Raw genomic sequence first — 19848 nt, forward strand, 5'->3', positions numbered from 1 at the left:
TTCCTTCCTTCCTTCCTTCCTTCCTTCCTTCCTTCCTTCCTTCCTTCCTTCTTTCCTTCCTTCCTTCCTTCCTTCCTTCCTTCCTTCCTTCCTTTTTTTTTTCTTTCAGGAGGGAGAATCCTAGAAATTAGTTCCTAATAATAAAATCTCAAGCTGATCAACACATTTTTTTTTTAATGCTACTTTATGTTTCTAAGATAGGTCATTAGTGATGCCACCAGTGTTGGAATACATGAGGATGGCACAAATTGATGTCACAGGTTTTCATGTGACACTGCATGGAAACTAAATATAGGCTTTTCAAAAGAACACCAAAATTGTAGACATATATGATGGGATTTTCAAAAACCTGCTAACGTTATGAAAGTGTCAAAAAAGTGTCAAAATCTTTTTCTGTCCACTGAATAGGACTCAGATTGGCTTATATGGAACTTTTTATTCAAATTAAATGCTCGCAGTTGCTCTGAAAATCGCCCTCAAGAGATGAGGCTTAAAATGTTACTTGAGCAATCATGTCCCTCTTGGCCATTAGTGCCTGTGCTGCCCTGTGGTGTGACAGTATGAACCAGTATTACTCTCCTTTGTGTATGGCTTCCTGATTACTTTGAGTGTCAGGAGCTTTTCCCCAGTGCCTGCCTTAAGCTTTTCCTTCATTAGCTTCGAGCCATTACTCGCCATTCTAACTTCCCCTGAGACTGAATAATTCTTTTCTTTTTGTTGCCTTGAAATTATTTGTAGTCTGTGATCACGTCTCCTTGGGTTTGCACTTGTCTAGACTAAATATATTTAGCTCTTTTACTGTCACTCTCCATGTCTTATTGTGTCGTTTGTTATCTATTCTTGTTTTCTCAAGGTTTTCAGTACCTTTTCTATGCTGAGAGAACTGGTCCAGGATGGTCACACTAGAAGCATGTTAAGTGTTATTATTAGATGTCCAATTTTCCATGCTAAATCTTAAGCATAGTACTGCTGATAATACCACCCTAAGTCTCCTATCTTTCTTCTGGGCAGAAAGTTGAACTAATTCAGTACAATTTACTGTAAGGGCCAACTCCAGCAATCACTTCTCACATCATAATAACTGTGAGATTTCCAGTTGAGTAGACCAGTCTTTTTCTGATATAATTTTCTTTGGTCTAGAAATACAATTTTATTTAATCTGAATCTTTTCAAAATTGTGTGACAATTAAATCAATTTACTATTTTTAAGGTTATTTACTAATGTTGACCAGTATTTTCTGCTCAGTGATATACTTATCTTCTACAAAATGGAGAGAGAATAAATTGTTCTATATTAAAACATAACATCTGTTGGAAAGAAAAAAAAAAAAAAAGGAGACTAATTGCTTCAGTTTTTAATTTAAGGCCTACCTCTACCAAATAACTCTGTGACTCATGCATGCTCATGATCATGCTCATGATCTACTATTTTGTTGTTGTTGTTAAGACTATAGCTTCATATACTGATGTACTAGTGTGAATACACCTCTGTCCTGGGGAAGATCATGGAGCAGAAACTCCTGGAAGCTATGCTAAAGCATGTGGAAGAGGCAGAGGGGATACAAAATAAGCAGCATGGCTTCAGCAAAGGCAGGTCCCACCAGAACAACCTAGTGGCCTTCTTTGATGGCAAAACTGCATTAATAGATAGGGGAAGAGCCACTAATATCATCTGTCTGGACTTCAGTAAGGTCTTTAACACAGTACCCCATATTATTTTTATCTCTAAATTGGGACAGTATGATTTGGTGGGTGGACTGGATGGATATGGATGGGTGGATATGTGAGTAACTGGTTGCAAGATTGTATCCAGAGAGAAATCATCAATACATAAATGTCTGGATGGAGATCATTTATGAGTGATGTCCCTTTGGAGTCAGTACTAGGATTGATGTTCTTTAACATCTTCATCAATGACACTGATAGCGGGGTTGGGTGCACCCTCATTAAGTTTGCAGATGACACCAGACTGTGTGGTATGGTCAACACGCCCAAGGGATGGGGTGACATCCACGGGGACCTAGACAGGTTTGAGCAGTGAGCCCAGGTGAACATCACAAGGCTCAACAAATCCAAGTGCAAGGTCTTGCACTTGGGTTGTGGCAGCGTCCACTATCAGTACAAACTGGGGAATGTAAGGATGGAGCACAGCTCTGCTGAAAAGGACTTGGTGAGACTGGTGGATGGCAAGCTGGACATGAGCCAGCAGTGTGCCGTTGCAACCCAGAAAGCCAACTGTATCCTGGGCTGCATCAGAAGAAATGTGGCCAGCAGGGTGAGGGGGTGATCCTGCTCCTCTACTCTGTACTGGTGCAACCTCACCTGGAGTGCTGCATCCAGATGGGGAGTCATCAGTATAGGAGAGATGTGGACCTGTTGGAGCACGTCCAGAGGAGGGCTTGATTCAAGTGATTGCACGCCTCTTCTACAAGGATGGGCTGAGAGAGCTGGGGTTGTGCAGCCCGGAGAAGAGAAGGCTGCAAGGAGACCTGAGAGCGGCCTTTCAGTATCTAAAGGAGGGCTGTAAGAAAGAAGGGGACAGACTCTTTGTCAGGATCTGTTATGATAGGACAAGGAGAAACTATTTCAAAACAAAAGAGGGGAGATTTAGAAGAGATATAAGGAGAAAGTCTTTTACAGTGAGGGAGATAAGGCATTGGAGCAGGTTGCCCATGGATGTAGATTGTCTGTAGATGGTCTGACCCTGGAAACAAACAGGGCTCTGAGCAACATAATCTAGCTGTAGGTGTCCCTGTTCATTGCAGAAGAGTTGGACTATGTGATGTTCAATGGTGTCTTCTGACTCAAACAATTCTATAATTCTATGCTTCTAGTACTTAATCTGTGTGCTTTGCCCCTATCACAGTGAGGTTGACAGTACTAATCCCTTACACCTTCAGCTATACCTTCACAGTTCAAATTGAGAACATCTTTCTTAGAAATGAACTAAAATAAGCTAATAAGCTTAGTTGGACGTTAACATTGAAACAGTTTGTGAGGGATCCAGGTGACAAAGGAAGTGAGAGAAGCTTTTAGTGAATGATGACAGGGTTCTTTAAATTGATGCACATGATTTATGGAAATATATATCCAAAGACTTACTCTGTAGTCACTGGATGTCACATAAAATATGGGGAGAAAGGCCAGCCAAATGATGCACGTTGTGTACATTGTGAAACCGATAAACTTGGCCTCGTTGAAGTTCTCTGGGCATTTCCTTGTTTTGAAGGCATACACAGTACATAAGACTACGAGGATTACATCATATGTTAAGGAGATTAACATACTGGAATCTTTAACATTGCATTTCAATATGACAGTCTCTCTCTTCTCAGGAAGAGTGTACCTCCTGGTGCCAGGGGCCTCCAAGATGAGCCACACGGACACCATCACAATCTGTACCAAAATGAGACTCAGGCATATGAAGACCTGAGAGCTGGGGCTGATGAACTTAGGCCTTTGAGCACCGTTCTTTACGCCATCAAATATTCTAGCTATGCAGTTTGTTTTTGTCAGGAGGGCAGAATAGCAGACAGCAAAGGAACTTCCTAGCCCCAAACGACGCAAGGTGCAGATAGCTGGAGAAGGCTTGGCTATGAAGAAGAATGTCATGCTGTAAGACAGGAAGACCCCAAAGAGCAATATGTAGCATAGTTCACGGCCAGAGGCTTTAACTAGGGGAGTATTGTTGTGCTTGATAAACACTGCAATGACCAAAAAAGTACAAATAAAGCCCATGCATGCAATGGTAACAGGACCTATTGCCCAAGCATCTTCCCACTTGATGTAGTCTTCTGGTAGGTCATAGCAGCCAGTCAGGTCAGCCGTAGGCCATTTTCCTGGCCCACAGTCTGCACAAGTAAATTCATCAGCCAGGTACTCGTATGTTTCACAGGGAATACAAATCCAACAGCAGACATCTCCTGGTTGCATATTCTTCATCTCATTGGGAGCACAGGGGTCACTGCACTGGGAGACAGGGATAGAGCTCTTCGACCAGTGGATGGAGTCTACCTCAAGTGACAGGGTTTCTGCCCAGTGACCAACCTTCACGTAGGAGTATCTGTCTCCAGTGTATTGGAAATTAAACACATTGTAACGACCTATCCCATCTCCATAGGCATCAAACTTGACTGTGCTGTCTGCCACATTGGGAGGATTGAATGGAGCTGTGAAAAAAAACAGAAATAGAGATTTTATTATCAGAACAGAAGATGACCTTATTAACCCTTTGGGAAGAACAGCCTTCTGACAGCTTACACAGTCCAACTCAAGTGTCAACAGGTAAGTCAAGATGTCTGTATCTGTCCGAGATATTTTTGCCTTGTTCAGAGGTGGAAGACCAAAAGGGCTAAAATAATTGAACTTTATTTCCCTTTACTGAATGAGAAATAGTTGTAAATGTGGAGAGCTGTGTTACCAGTATCCTTATCTTTTTACTCCAGGTACTAACAAATTCTTTCCTGTTTTCTCACAGTGTGTATAATTGTGAATTTTCACATTGTTTCTGGGAAGAAAGAGTTCCACTATTAACTCAGAGTTTTTTGACGAAATTCAACTATTGTAAAATAAGAAAAAATTAATTGTCAGATCCATACACATCAGTGTTTGGTCCAACAGTCTGGAAGTAAGCTGAGTAGAGGATCCGTTTTTATGATAATAAAGTAAGTCTGAGGTTCTCAACAATTTCGTATTATATCTTCTTCATATCTTCCTGTGTTTTAGGAATTTAAGAAACCCTACTGCTTTGCTTCAGTTTTCCCATTTTTTGATCATTTTTAAAATCTGGTCTGATCTTCCTAGAATGTGCTGCTTTGGTCTTATATCTTGTTTGGGGAATAGATGAAAAAATTGCAAGCTGGATCTGTGACCTTCTGTGGGAAATCAATATTGTAACACTTCCAAATGATAAGCTCTAGAGAGTTTTTGTTTTCCCTCCACCCGAGGTTCATGCAGGGAATGAAGAATTATTAAAAATGTGGGAGGAAATTGCATGTACTATGTGCTATGTGATTTATTGGTCATTTGCTATAGCATCAAAGGTGAATGTCTTAAAAGGCGGAAAGAAAATTTTTTCCTTTTTTTTTTAACATTGATGAGCAATAAAGGTGATTTCATTCCCTGTGTCTTTGGTTACAGAAGTGGTTCCATTGTCATTGCTGGAATAAATCTTTTCCCCTGCATCTATGCCCATGCTGTGCTTGAGCACCAGCAATATTGTATAAGGATGTAATATATTCTTCCACTTCAACTTCCAGATACTCTAGATTTGTTGCAGTAGATTTATTTTATTTATTATTCTATAAAGCACTGAGGCCAAATTCTTGCACCTGTTTTTTGTTGTTGTTGTTGTTGTTGTTTTGTTTTTGTTTTTTCCTGCAGAGCACATTGCAGCACTTCCACTAAGGTCAGCAAAAGGAACAGTAATTTTGGCACAGAAGCACTGCTTGGAGGGTTGATGCACAACCTGAACCTCTGCAGGAACTAGACCTGAAAGCACATTTCTTCCTCAACCTTTTTCTTACCTTAGGGCAAAGCAGGAAGATAATTTAGTTCTACATATAGTCTATCCTGGTTTTGAGCCAAGACTCTGTTCTTATCTCTGCCCTCTGCTGTGTTTTGCCCCCTTACCTGCATCAATTACAGTGGTAGACAGCCTTGGTTTGAAGGATTACAAGTCTGTGTGGACAAGAAATGAATATTTTTTCCCCCTTTTTTCTTCAGACTTGGCATCTAGTTGTGCTACAGTCCCATCCAACAAGACCTCTGAGATCACAGAAATTAAGGGTAATGTAAGCCCTCCAAATGGCCAGTCCTCCTGGACATAGCATGCTCTAAATTAAACAAGTAGCTAGATTAAAAATATAGGCCAACAAGAAGAATACTAAGCAGCTCCCTTTCACTCCCTCTTCCTTCTCATACATAGGCACGCAAGCTCTCTCAGCCAGAAACAGCATTAAAATGAAATCATAATGCAGCACTTAACAGTTCTTCAGTACTGTGTTGTCATCACCAGTGTCTTATTTCATTATTCATAACACTTACATAGATTGTAGAAGTTGTTAATATAGCAGCCCAGTTTGAAGATCCAATTTATTCACTTTAGTGTTGTACAGGCCAAGTTCTGAGGTGTGATGACAACTTGTGACGTCTACTGGGACCAGTGGTAAACAAGACAACTTGCAAACTGGTTGCAAGGCTTAATCTTCTGTCATGTGCATAACTTCAAGTACATAAGTACCCCAGTGGAAATGAAATGAGGGTCAGAAATATCATCATTTTGCAGGAAAGAATTCTCTCTATGTAGCATGAGTAGCATAGTTCTAATAGAGTATTTATCATTTATATAGAACAAATTATTTGCCTTGGACTTTGCAGCTAAGTCCAGATGGCAAATAAGGTAATCTCACATAGAGTTAGCTCGAAACTTATGTGTACATTTCCTTCCACGAGGCTGTTCCCACACTACAAATATGACAGAAAGGTTTTTGTCAATTTGTTTTAAATCAACCACAGCTTGTAGTCGGAAACATCCAATTTTAGTGGTTGCTGACGGAGGAAAATAAATGGCACCCTTTCAAATGGAGAGGATGAAGTCATTTAGACAAACAATGATGTATTAAATTATACTATGGTGTGCCAAAGCATACAGATGAGCCCAGTGGGTGGCAGCAATTAATATAAATACTGATCAAAATACAAAATCGCTGATGCATTTTAACACATATTTATCAATATACTTTAGACTGTAGCATCACTCCCAAAAATCAGGTTTTCAGAAAAGGTGATCTAATGATAATAATGAATATAAGATGCTTAGAGCCAAGTACACAGCATCATAAGAAAATAAGGCATTATTTTCTAGAGTAAAAAGAATATTATTTGCCTATTGGCGGATGATTTTCCCAGAGATGAAATGTCAAATTCATGTCAAAGGACTCTGAGAATTTTGCCATAGTTAAATTTCAGTTTTGTGAGTACACATATTCACATTGGATATTAGGAAGAATATTTATTCTCAGAAAGAGGGGTAAGGCATAGGCATAGGCTGGTTAGGGCGGTGGTGGAGTCAATATCTCTGGAGATGTTTAAGGAAAGGGTAGATGTAGTACTTAGGGATATGATTTAGTGGGTAATAGTTGGTGGATAGTTGGACTAAATGATCTAAGAGGTCTTTTCCAACCTTGATAATTCTCTGATTCTCTGGTTCTATAATATGGTCTTTAAAACAGGTATTTCTGGCAGGCCTTTTTCAGAGTTGTGGCTGTGCTGTTTTGGATTCTTCCCTCAGGAGATGAGAGACAAGACTCTCTAGGTCTACCTGTGTTATATGAATAGCTATAGGAACGACAATGCATACTTCATCTCCTCTGAGCTGTGTCTTTGACTCTTTTCCTCTCCTTGCACTTCATGAAGTGAACTGTAATACGCAAAACAGTTATCTGAAATTCCATAAAATAAGGAAAAGGAAAAGAAAGGGTAATTAAAAATTATTTAAACCAGCAATGATTTGCACTCCAGCTTGCAGCAGTTTAGCAAGGAAAATACAAGAGCAGTGCCATCTAAAAGTGGAGGACAAACTCCTCTTGGTTCAAATAACAAAAGAAAGACTGCAGCTTTATGACTATTTTAGTATCAGGAATAGATAAGAAGATAGCACAGTTTTCATGTAGTGAGTTATGTAATTTTGTTTCTGTCTTCTTACAATGGGATCATCTTTTCTAACAATCATATAAGTCACTAGTATAAAGCTATTATATTTTTGCTTATATGCAGTTAGAAATAGGTGAGTTGCTTTATCATTTTTTTGCATCAGTGCTGTGCAACTCTTGGTGACATGAAAGTATTCAGAAGGAAGTTTCTGAAAGGAAGATTAGTTTAATTATTGATCAAAAGCTTTATTTTAAACAGTGGTATATAAGAAATCCTTTTTGAAATCATTTGAATCCACACATTGTGTCTGTTAGGAGAAAAATACTTAGAATCATAGAATTGTAGAATCATGCAATCATTAAGGTTGGAAAAGACCACTAAGATCATCCAGTCCAATAATCATCAAGCCCTTGCCATGACCACTAACCATGTCCCTGAGTGCAACATCTGCACCCTTCTTGAACACCTCCAGAGACAGTGACTCCACTACCTCTGTGGCAGCCTGTGCCAATGCCTCACCACTCTTTCTGAGAAGAAAGGCTTCCAAATATCCAACCTGAACCTCCCCTAGCACAACTTGAGGCTGTTCCCTCTCATCCTATCACTGTTACCTGGAAGCAGAATCTGACCCCACCTCGCCACAGCCTCCTTTCAGGCAGTTGTAGAGAGAAGTAAGGTCTCCCCTGAGCCTCCTCTTCTCCTGACTGAACAATCCCAGTTCCCTCAGCCACTCCCCATCAGACTTGTGCTCCAGACCCTTCACAGCTTTGCTGTGTTCTCTGAACACTCTCCAGAGCCTCCATGTCTTTCACTGAGTATGTGCAGCCTCACTACTTCAGGATCTTTTAGACAGAGGTGAATAGATGTAGAAAGCAAAGTGGTTTAAATCCTGTTTAGGCAGAGGGAAACTTTTAAAAGACAGGGAGAAAATGAGCATCATCTTACCAGACTAGGAATCAGATAGTTTTGTTTGCCAGCAATGTCTTTCGGCCTGTTTCATGTACAGAGCCTTGCATGTGCCTAGCACGGATCTGAGTGTATAGGTGTTATCTGACAGTTTTCTGTCACATCTGTAACACTTCCTGGAGGCAACAGTGACGTGCATGCCCACATCTGAGAACATCTTTCATACTCCATAAAACATGTATCTGTGTTGTGCTAGCAGCATGCATTCTCTCAAAGCAAGGTGCAGATCAGAGGCATTGTTCACTAGCCATTTTTCACTAGAGGTTCATTAGGAGGTAATTCATTAGTATCAAGGCTTGATGAAGGCTTGGCAGCTAGTGAAGCTGTGGGATTTCATGAGGTAGAGAAAGGAATGTGAGAAGGAATATTGCGTGCCTTAAAGATTTTTGGCCAATAGCCTGTAAGGAGATCACTGTGTTTTAAAAGAAACACAAGAGGGAAGGATGAGAGTTACTGCAAAGTTCAGTAAAACCTCTTTGGTCACGCTAGATGGTGCTGCAAAAACTCTGAACTTCTGATATAAGAAAAACAAGCTATTTGTTTATGTAATGGAAAAATATAGGTTTTTTTTCAGTGCTCCCCACTCCTTCTTGTTACGTATCCTGGGCAATGCCTTATTACAGCACTGTAAGGAAGATCTGAGATAATAATATAAGAACAGGATATGTTGTGGCTTCCCAACAGACTCATCTACGTGTATGATGCCTTGTTTTGAAAAGTATCACAAAGAACCCTGAGAATTCACATATATTTTCATTTTCTTTTCATCCTATTTTTTAGCAAGATGCTCTTTGCTGAGGTCCAAGTGACTTATTTCTGCCTGGTTGAACATTCAGATCAAGTTATGGAGACCTGATCCACCCACTCTTGTTTCTCTCTCAGTAGAATGTTGATGGTTTCATACTTGATTGGCAGGAAGGACACTGAAATTTGACAATTTGAAAGTTAGTATAAGGAATGCTTGCAATGAAGTGTTTCTGGATTGCACCTCTCCACAATTAGTAACTAGTAAATGGACTTAAATTATCACACAGACAAGTAATCACTAATAAGCTTTGCACCATCATTTCTGGATGTGCTTGGGTTGTATGTAACACTGATTCTTCTCTTTCAAAAAATATGCACAAACATTTGAATAACTTATCTGTTGGCTCAGTTTTACTTGGAAACATCTTAGACAGGATGGAGAAGTGTACTACATGAAAATGTATAGAAACATGGGCAATGTAAGGATATTTTGTGTGGGAGGGTTGTGGGATTGCATCTGGTTACAACCATCCCTGATTAGTTTTTTGTAAATCTGATTTTTTCCTATCTATGTCTATGCATTTTCCATTTAACTCTCTATGGTTCCTCTTCCAGGTTAGAATATCACTTGCTATGGGGAATCTTAAGACCTTATATACCCTCATAGGATTAGCAGTAGTCAGGCATGGAAAAGTTTCTCCAGGACTAGCTGCAAAGGTACTCCATGCAGCTATCAGGTTAGGCATCCAACACTCCAGTCCTACAAAAAAGTGACATTTCTAGGGTTCATCTTAAAGTAAGATAGATCAGCTGAACTTTACCTGTGTTTTTGTTTTGGCCAACCGTAATGAGAGTAACTAGCTCAGATACATCTAATAAAATAAACAAAGGGTATAAAAGATTTGAGAATTTTATTCATTCTGCCATTCTTCTCAGTTTAACTGAGTGAAAAATTTCTTGCCTACCTACCTGCCTTACAAAACACTTGCCCTGACAATAAAGTTTTACAGTTTTATGTGTGTACTGTTCCCTTGCTTGTGTAGCTCTTAGACGTGTATGGGATCCTTAGGGTTTGGAGAAAATAAGTTAGATTCTAAGCTACAAACATTCATCAAGGGGATGTAATTTTCATTAGAAATTCATTCTTTCTTTTAGGTAAATGAAGAGAATTAAAAGGGGACTTCTAATTTATCAAAGACTTTTGATTTTGAAAGCAAAAAGATGTGCATATTTTTCAACCATTGTATTTTACTATTAAAAATTACAAAAAATAATCCCCTGAAATGAAGATTTCTTGAAGTTCTTTGGTAAAATTGCATTAGAAAATACCTAACCATTTATGCAAAAGTATTCAAGCTTTTTATTCCCTTTTTTTCCTTTTTTTTTTCCTCATGTCTATTTGGTTGATAATTGATATGAACTGTGAAATTCCAATGTAGCAATGCCTTTCAACTGATGGCACTCTTTTAATTTAAGATTATCCACGTTAGGAAATGGCTGGCACAAGACACAAAATGCATGCAAGGTAGTTTATACTAGCAATCAACTTGTAATTGCAAAGGAAATTAAACTGTAACTTCAAACAGCCTAACTCCTCCCGTAGGCCAATTAGTTATTTCGTAGACATAAGCAAAGATAACGCAATCCTATTATGAAGAATTATGGCCAATGTTATGGTGACAGTACAAAAGCTTGGGAGCTGGAACTGTAAATTCTGGGTTGGCCTGAAGAGCCAGATGAGTTTCCTGGTGAGTTGTCTGGCATTTGCTAGACCATTAACATTTGGGGGTCAGGCTTTCCCTGCTCCGGAACTGTATGAAGGACATTCTCATTTAACCTCGGCAACAGGAACCTGAGCCATACCTTAAACATCGATTCATCTCTGATGTAGCTGAGGCTACATTTAATTTTTTGTTTTGTTTTTTAAATTCACTTCTTTTTGGACTAAGAGAAGGACTATATTAAGTCACAAGAACACAAATCTAACTTGTTTTGGAGGCACCATTTCATGATGTGTTGCATCCCCCAGATTGCATATAGTAGCTGATGGCTAAGGAAATGTTGAATAGCTAGCAAATTCTTTTGTCATTCTTCCTTTTGGCCTAAAGGAAACATGAATAGATTAAGTTTTTTTAAGATATTAAAGGATGTTGGTTAAAACATCCTCTCCTCTGTGGGGATTTGAGGATTAGAGAGGTGTTTCCAGACAGTGCTCTGAATAATTCAGTTAGATCGCTTGCCCTTAGAGATCAGAACCAAATGAACCTTGAAACAGACCCTCTGGCAGTTATTTCCTAATTGGCAAGATATGAAGACACTCCCAGTTCAGGTGAGCTGACAAAGATTTAACTGTATAATATAATAGCATTTAGTAGTAACACTGTAGATGTGATGGTCTAGGATTAAACAAATTCCAAGCTTGTAGAAAAGGCTTTTTATTAGACCAGTCTATAGATGGAAGAACTGCACAAGCTTTCAGGTACAAGGCCATTTCATTTGGTCATTGGAAAATTTGCTCAATAATTTTGACCTTCAAATGTTTTGAAGGAACAGCTCTGCTTGGTTTTCAGTATATCAGATTTTTATTTCCTTCTGGAAGCAGTCTCACTTTGCAAAGAGCCTCATTACTATCCATTTGCAGAGTGATCGCTGAGAGGTTTTTTTTTTTTTTCTTCTTTAAAGATATGTAGTTTGGAAACAGAAGGCCCTGATGAAGATGCAAGACAAGATACAAAAAAGATGTATTATGCCAATTTTTTTTCCCAGCTATGTCGGCAGTTTAATAAAGGTATTGACTTTTCCTATGAATCCCATGACTCTATGCTGTTATTTTTGTTAAGAAGCTGCTGCAAACTCTCAGCAATCACCCTAAAAATTACTAATCATGAGGAAATTTGGCAAGTGAAATTGTATTTCCAATAGGAGAAGAAAGCAATGAAGTAGTGAATTCTAAGGAAAGCATCTTTTTGAAATAACCAAAGCTGAAATTTATTGAACCTTTTGTGGAGATAAAGGCATCATAGGATTGTTCAAAGTTTGAATAAAGAAATAATACTGTAATGAAACACACATTGCAGTCTTTAGCTCAGGCATATTATGCAGCTCAGTTATAGCATTTCATATAATGTTGATGGACGACAAAGAAAACTTGGAGTTCAGCTGAAAGCATAAATGTTCCATGCATTTTATTTTATAAGATTCTGCAGAGGAGCATTTTTCTCTGTGAATACAATATGCATGCGAAAAAAGTGGCTGATATTTATTTAACTTAAATTTTGCCAGGGCATCTATTCTAGGCTTGTACATTTCTTACAGAACTCCTGTACTGTGTGAAGAAATAGGTTAAAGAAGCTGGCAGTGTTGAATTTTGGCCAGTGATGAAGAAATCATCAAAGTAGTACTTTCAGATAGTCCCCTGCATACATTAAGTGTGACAGCCTTTGTAAAAGGTTGAGTCTGGATTATTCTTTTTCCTCATGTCCATACAATAATACAATAGCTAGAAATGCATATCTACTAAAATGGCTCGTTAAGTCAATATTCAATAAAGTATATCTTATGAATGACCAAATGCTGCGTCAATCAATCCAGATGTGAAAGTGGTTTCTCCCAACAACAAATTTCAGTAAGGAGATAGTGAGATGAAGGGTAAGAACACCCCTCTTTTTTTTTCACACATATCACACACCAGCTACAAAAGCAGCACATCACCTCTCCCAGCATCATCACTGTTCACTGGAGTGCATTATTCTGCAACATGCATGCTGCATGTCCTATTAATACTTGCAAATTCTTCTGCTTTCAGGTGGAAAAGATAAAACTGGGAGCACAAAATAATTTTTGCTCATGTTTTGCTCCAATGAATCAGTTCAGCAACAGCAGCAGCAATCACTGGACCTCAGGGAAAGATGTGAAAAGAAATGTTGATTTGTTTGCCTGTTTAAAGGTTGAAGCAGAGACTCATTGATAGGCTCAGACTGATAAAGTATTTCAGAGATCTAGAAGGCTCACTAACAGTACTGCCTCAAATCCTCTTCTGACTTTTATAAAGTGCCCTTAGGATGATTAAAAAAAAAATCTTTCAGTTACTGCACTGTTTATTAGCCTTGATGCATTTATTCATATACACATGCAAATGCGATAGGAGTTTAACATACTTATTTCAGAACTTTTTTTGTAACAAATCCTGACAGCATCATACCTGTCTTATTTGGCACCATCTGGTGGAGGTCTGTCATTGTCCAGTGGGCCTATGTACTGAACTGGCGTCAAGATCTCAGTGCAGAGATCAGCTGCTCCACCACTTAGGACCATGCACAAATATTATGGAAAAAATCAACTTTTGGAGACTCTATAGGTAAAATTTACTTGGTGCCATGTTTTTTATTTTCAAGAACATTAGGATCACAGGATATATAGTTACTTATGTCTTTGCTGCCTAGACTGGCAGAGGCCAGCAAGTCCACCTAATACACTTGTGCATATGAACAAATATTTTCTCATGTTCTGTAGTAAATTCAAGACCAACTGTGAAATATAAAGAATCACAAATAAAGTATTCCCAAAGGAAGATAGTAGGTGAGATCTGTAGCTGAAGCAGAGAAAGATGCTTGAGGCTCTAGATATTCAAGCACACACAAAGAATCAGTTACTGATCACTAAATGAATTCAACCTTGGAAACAAGAGAAGAGAAGGCACAATCAAGGGAGAGAAGTACATTTATACAGGCATATGCAAAACATCCTGTGTATGGTGAAATGATAAAGGAGATAATGAGTAGTTACAAGGACTTCAATGGCTTCTGCAAGAAAGGGAACAAAAGAAAGATGGAGAAAAGAAATACTCTCTCCTGTGGCTGTCTCCTGGCCATGGATGCTGTAACTGATCAGCGCTGCTACCATAACATTATGAGATTATCCCCCCTCTTCTGTAGAAAAAAGATTACTGCCTTTTGATTTATTGTTCACTACATTCTGCTAATGTGAAATCAACAATAATTCATCAAGTAACTTTAATTAGGTGTAAAAACAGTGAGTGTTTTTGAGAGTATACGTGCGTGTATGCACGTGTGTGTGCATTTTCTGATCCAACCTTCCCATACAGGAGTGTGGTTGATGATGTGGCACCGTATTGAAGAAATACTGATGCATCTATTACAAATCACAGTCCATCCTTAAAATCCATATGCTCTCAGCCATGGCATTACACAGGATTTCTGTGACACACACTTTAAGTGTAAGGACTTTCTTCAAGTCTGTGTTTCACCCAGTTTTCTCATTCTGATAGTTTCCCCGTTTCCACTCAGCACAGAGCTTTTCCTCCTCTGGCTAAAATTAATGTATTTTCTTAGTCAAGCCTTGTATTTCAGCCACAGAAGTGGCAACTATTTCATACGTACAAAGGAATTGCTGTATTAGCTTATTCTCTCATGTACTAAATTGTCAGGAATCTGTGTAACAGCAAACAGGAACATGTTCTTCATGAAACTTCTACTGAGCAGAAAAGGATTGCACATTCAAATTTAGTGACAGTCTCAGCCTTCTGAAGTACTTTTGAATTACTTCTATAGGAAAAGTGATAAATATATGTGTGCCATTAGACCAGAAGAGGTACGGTAGATAATTCGTGTATTGGCAAGTAGGAAGATGGACTTGTAATGACAAAAGTAAAACTGTAGGAGATGAAAAGTGAATGCAAGACTGAGGGGCTTGGCACTTTGGAGCACCTCTGCTTTCTTTTTGTTGAGTATTGGCAGCCATCATTCTCAATACCACCACTCAGCTCTATGTTGTTCTTATGGGCTTAAGTGTAAGGGAGTTCTGCTACGCAGACCCTACAGTCCAACTTAAAGATTTTAGTAATATTTTATGATTCATATACCTCAATTTTAAAGACTTATATTTGGAGAAATCATCATTGTGACTTGCAACTGAACCTCTTTATGTCCCAGTGGTGGGCAGCTGAATGGCTTCTAACTGCTGCTGCATGGAGCAAAAAGTGAGAAAGCAAATCAAAGGATATCTCCTGTGACTGAGACATGCTCTAGGCAGAGTTCTGTGGACAGTTTTTTATAAGTTTCTCTGATTCTGATATCCCTGTTCATGAATGTGTGTGCTCTTCCTGCTGCCTCGGAGAATTTTAACATTCTTTGTATTCATTTTGTATTCATTCTCAGACAAAATATGTTTTCATGGCAGGAAGAAAGGAACACAAGGAAATGACTCACCCAGATAACAGCATTGAAATATCTTTTTACATTATATCCTGTATCTGCTAACAAAATAGCCATAAATATTGCAGTGATGCCAAAGCAGACATGCTCTGAAATGTTTTTAGAGGTGTTTAGAAATGTGGATCTAACAGATGAGGAAGAGAAAGAAAGTCACCCTTGAACACATCTCTCTGCCAAGTTCATCCAGTTTGCAGCTGATGGGAGTTACATAGAAGGTCAATTTGTGAAGAGTGCTCTTACAGAGTGTTTTTGGAAGGTATACTTTGGTTCGGATCTGCAAATCCTTGGCTCAGCCATTGTTTTTGCACTGGGAGTTAGAAATAGGCAGCATCAAAGTTGAAGGCAATAGAAGAAAGCTGAAATAGGTTCACATGCTCATCTGGACCGCAGTTTAACAGGGCCAAATACAGCAGTCATCTTGTGGCAGATTTGCTTGGAAAAGTGTTATATAATGATTTAGAGTTCAAGATCTGCATCTACATTTCTTCACTGGAGTGGGCTGAAGGCTGTGTCATGTTAGTGCAGCTATACTGGTTTGGTATGAGATCCCATTAAGTCAGTGTTAGCCTGAGAATATCTTTGCAATGTGCTTTCTGTGAAGAAAATGTCTTCAGGAATGAAATGATACGAAGGAGAAAAAATATTTTTCTATGCAAGATGCTTTCAATGTTACCTTTCTAGCATAACTATTAGCTGCCAAGAGAAAGAGAGATTTGGTAAAAAATTATGTAGCATTGTGTTATTTTTGGAACTAGCTATTTGAGTGTATGGTTTCTGTGGTTTTTTTTGTTTGTTTGGTTGGTCGGTTGCTTTTTTTTTTTGCATTTCCTTTTGCAAAAAGCATTTTCTCTGAGAAGTCCCGGAAACACCTGGATTGCATAGAAGGGTGTTCATTTTCCCAGTATGTCGCACTGTCCTGTTGCATCCCTATGCAAAGTACTGTGTCCTTGTCCTCATCCTTATTAATACTGAGTACAGCCTCTCACCATGTGCATGAGACTAACTAAGAATACTTCTGGAACTGCTCTATAGAAATTAAGAGAACAGAACATGGTCATTCTGTTGGCTTTTCAGAGCCAAATTAGATATTAAAATGTGAGAAGAAGGAATCCGGAACAAGACTCTTTCCTCACATGATATCTTGCCCTTCAAGGTGACAAGAATTAGCAGCTTTCCAGTTGCATATATATTCCTGCATAGGTCAAACTGTGTGAACAATAAGAATGGAATTCTATGGTATTTCCAGAGCTGTCCCCTGTAGAGACCCATGCGACAGGAAAAATGAGTGTGCTTGGCTGGGGGATGAAGAAGCTGCCTGCATCCTCCTGCCCCTCCAAGCGCTTTGGCTGTGCCCAGGTGTTTGGGATTCACATGACATTTGCTCGTGGAACAAAAGATGAAATAATAACTATTATAAAACTAACAGCAGGCAAACACAGAAAGTCTGTGATTTAGAGAAATTAGGTTACCGAGCCTTCTGTCTCTCAAATATGTGATCTGAATGAAAATCATTGCTCAGTTTTTAAATCATGTGTTGCTCCATAAACATGATGTCTAATCTTATCCTCATTTATACACCCCCGTGGCACTGTGTGATATATAGATTTGTGAGAGGTCTAGAGGCTACTTCATTAATATGAATGAAGCTGGCTAGAAGTCAGATGCAAGGCAGTACAACAAGTTGCCCAAAGAAGTTGTGGATGCCCCATCCCTGGTGCACGTTACCAGACTGGATGGGGCTCTGGGCAGCCTGAACTGATGGGGAGCAACCAGCCCACAGCAGGGGACTTGGGACCGGCCTTAAGGGCCTTAAGGTCCCTTCCAACCCAAGCCATTATATGATTCTAGGAGTCTATGATTTGGTGGCTGTTTATGTTCAGTTTTTTCATAGTGAAACTGAAGTGATTGTATGAATAACAGATTAGAAGAAAAAAAAGAAATGAAGAACTGCTTGTTATTTTAGGGATGTGAAGGCACTTTCACCTAAGTATGCTGTTGTAAGGATTTAGAGGCCATTCTGTATGGTGGTTTCTGCAGGCTTTCCAGAAATGGCAGCCAGCTGGGAGAAGGTCAAATGTAACATTCTTCCAGAGTCTTCCTGGAAAGTTATTTCTTCTTTGTGTCTTGCTAAAGCTGCATTTCACTTCTTGTTCATGGAAGCTCAGTGCCCAGAATGGTGACAACAGGCAGAAGTACTTTGTGCTTGAATCAGCAGGGAAGTAATAGTCAGCAGAATTCAGCCTCTGCTGTTGGAGCTCAGCTGAGCTCATCTCAGGAGGTGAGAATGGAATTCAACCTCTGCCCCTGCACTCTCAGGCTAATTAGTGTAATTAGTACCAAATAAAAGCATGAAAAAGAAGTGTTTTATGATGATCTCTGACTAGATAATAGCTCCCATTAATAGGTAGGTTACTGGCCTACCATCATGGCAAGAGAAGTTACAATAAAAATTTTATTTGGATCAGAGAGCAGATCACATTATTTGCTGCTATGATATCTAAAACCTAAGCTAGAGGATAAAATGGTTCCATATCAAAATGGTGATTTTTTTAAAAATAATTTCAGCCCATTTACATCTGTTAAGCCCTGAGCAATTTGGTCTGATCTTGCAAGTTACCCTGCTTTGAGAGAGAGTCTGAGCTAAAGACCTCCAGATACCTCTTCTGACTTGATTTATTGTTCAGCTATATCACTCTAAAAACTATGGGTCTATAATATACACTTATAATTAGATATGCATGTATCATAGAATCATTAAGGTAGAAAAGACCACTAAGATCGTATAGTCCTACCACTGAATCACAGAATGGCTTAAGTTGGAGGGATTCTTAAAGATTATCTAGTTTCAACACCCATGTCATGGGCAGGGCTGCCAGCCATTAGATCAGGCCACCCATCACTACTCATCCACACCATGCCCACTGAACCATATCCCTCAGTGCCACACCTGTCCTTTTCTTGAGCACCTCCATGGACAAAGAGTCATAGAATCTTTAAGGTTGGAAAGATAAGTGCGTATACATGTATATAAACAAAATCCATACATATGTGAATATATAAACATATTAAAAGACTTAGGAAGAGCTAAGCAAAAGAGTTCTGCACAGATACCTCTCGGAGTCATGAAGTTTCTGCAGAGAAAGACACTGCAGATCCACAAGAGCAGCTACATATGCAGTGTGGCAGTTGGAGGAGGGAAACAGCAGATAGGGATATCGGAAAACCATCTTGATATCTGTCAAAATCTCACTAGAACTCCATGCATATGTACCAATCTAACTCTAATGTAGAGAAAAGTATGGGAAAATTCTCTATGTTCAACTGCTCCTCTACTCTGAAACAGCACATCTCAAATATGCTTTTAGAGACTTCCTTTGGATGCTTTCAAGTTTTTAAGTGCTATGACACCTTTGTGGTCCCACAAGGTGGGAGAAAAGGCAGTAATTTTTCTTGCAAATCCTAGACAACATTTCACATATATTTTTAATGAGTATCTTGGGGAATTCACATTATTTTTGCTTTGATTTATTGACCACAAATCCGTCATGTATTATACTTTGAAAACTTTTATGATTCAGAAGGAATTGGATGCTTTTTCCTATGAACAATTCATCTTCAAGTGTAAGTGTTGATTTGGTTTATATTACATACAAGCATCACAGGGAAGTTCAGCAGGACCTTACAGTTGACTGAGTGCAAAGAAGATCTGACCTGATGAGCAGAAGCTCCCTGGGGAAGAAGACAGCGGGGCTGTCTGCTGCACGGCCTGGGATATCAGATCTAGCTTTATTCTGCATGTCTACCAACGGGTATTCTGTGCTGTAAATTTATATCTGGCCTTTGAAGTTTCTGCATCTGTACTCTGCTGGTGACAGCACTCACATCATTTGTTCATGCCAGCCTTGTAGGACACTGAGCTATAGAGTGGACCATTTACAGGAAATATTTATGACTAAATACCAGAGCAGGGACCTTGCAGTGCCCTTGTGCTCAGAACTGAAGTGACATCAGCCTGTTACAGAACATAAATTTTTAAGCTCTTTCCTACATAGGTGGGATGCATATTGCAGAAATGGCCTGTGAATGTATTTTCCCACTGCAGCAGTGTGCAAGAGAACATGCGAAGGCAAGTTCACATTTTATTTTCATACTATATGGATGCTGACTGAGGCAGAGAAAGAAAAATTAACCACACAAAGGAATGTAGGGCCAGATGGCAATGAAAATGGTGTCATAAAATCCAGTGGGT

General features: G+C 39.1%; 1 protein-coding gene across 1 annotated transcript in view; it reads right to left on the minus strand.

The window, feature by feature from the left end:
- Positions 1 to 19848, minus strand: part of GRM3 (glutamate metabotropic receptor 3) — a 46097-nt gene that overhangs the window by 8227 nt on the left and 18022 nt on the right. Inside the window, exon 3 of the mRNA XM_042815954.1 lies at positions 3103 to 4169. Coding sequence (XP_042671888.1) covers positions 3103 to 4169 — 1067 coding nt within the window. The remainder of the gene's footprint in view (positions 1 to 3102; positions 4170 to 19848) is intronic.

The sequence above is a fragment of the Centrocercus urophasianus genome, unplaced genomic scaffold (genome assembly GCF_019232065.1).
Source record: "Centrocercus urophasianus isolate 14NV4802_14NV808 unplaced genomic scaffold, USGS_Curo_1.0 seq_15, whole genome shotgun sequence".
Taxonomy (NCBI): domain Eukaryota; kingdom Metazoa; phylum Chordata; class Aves; order Galliformes; family Phasianidae; genus Centrocercus; species Centrocercus urophasianus.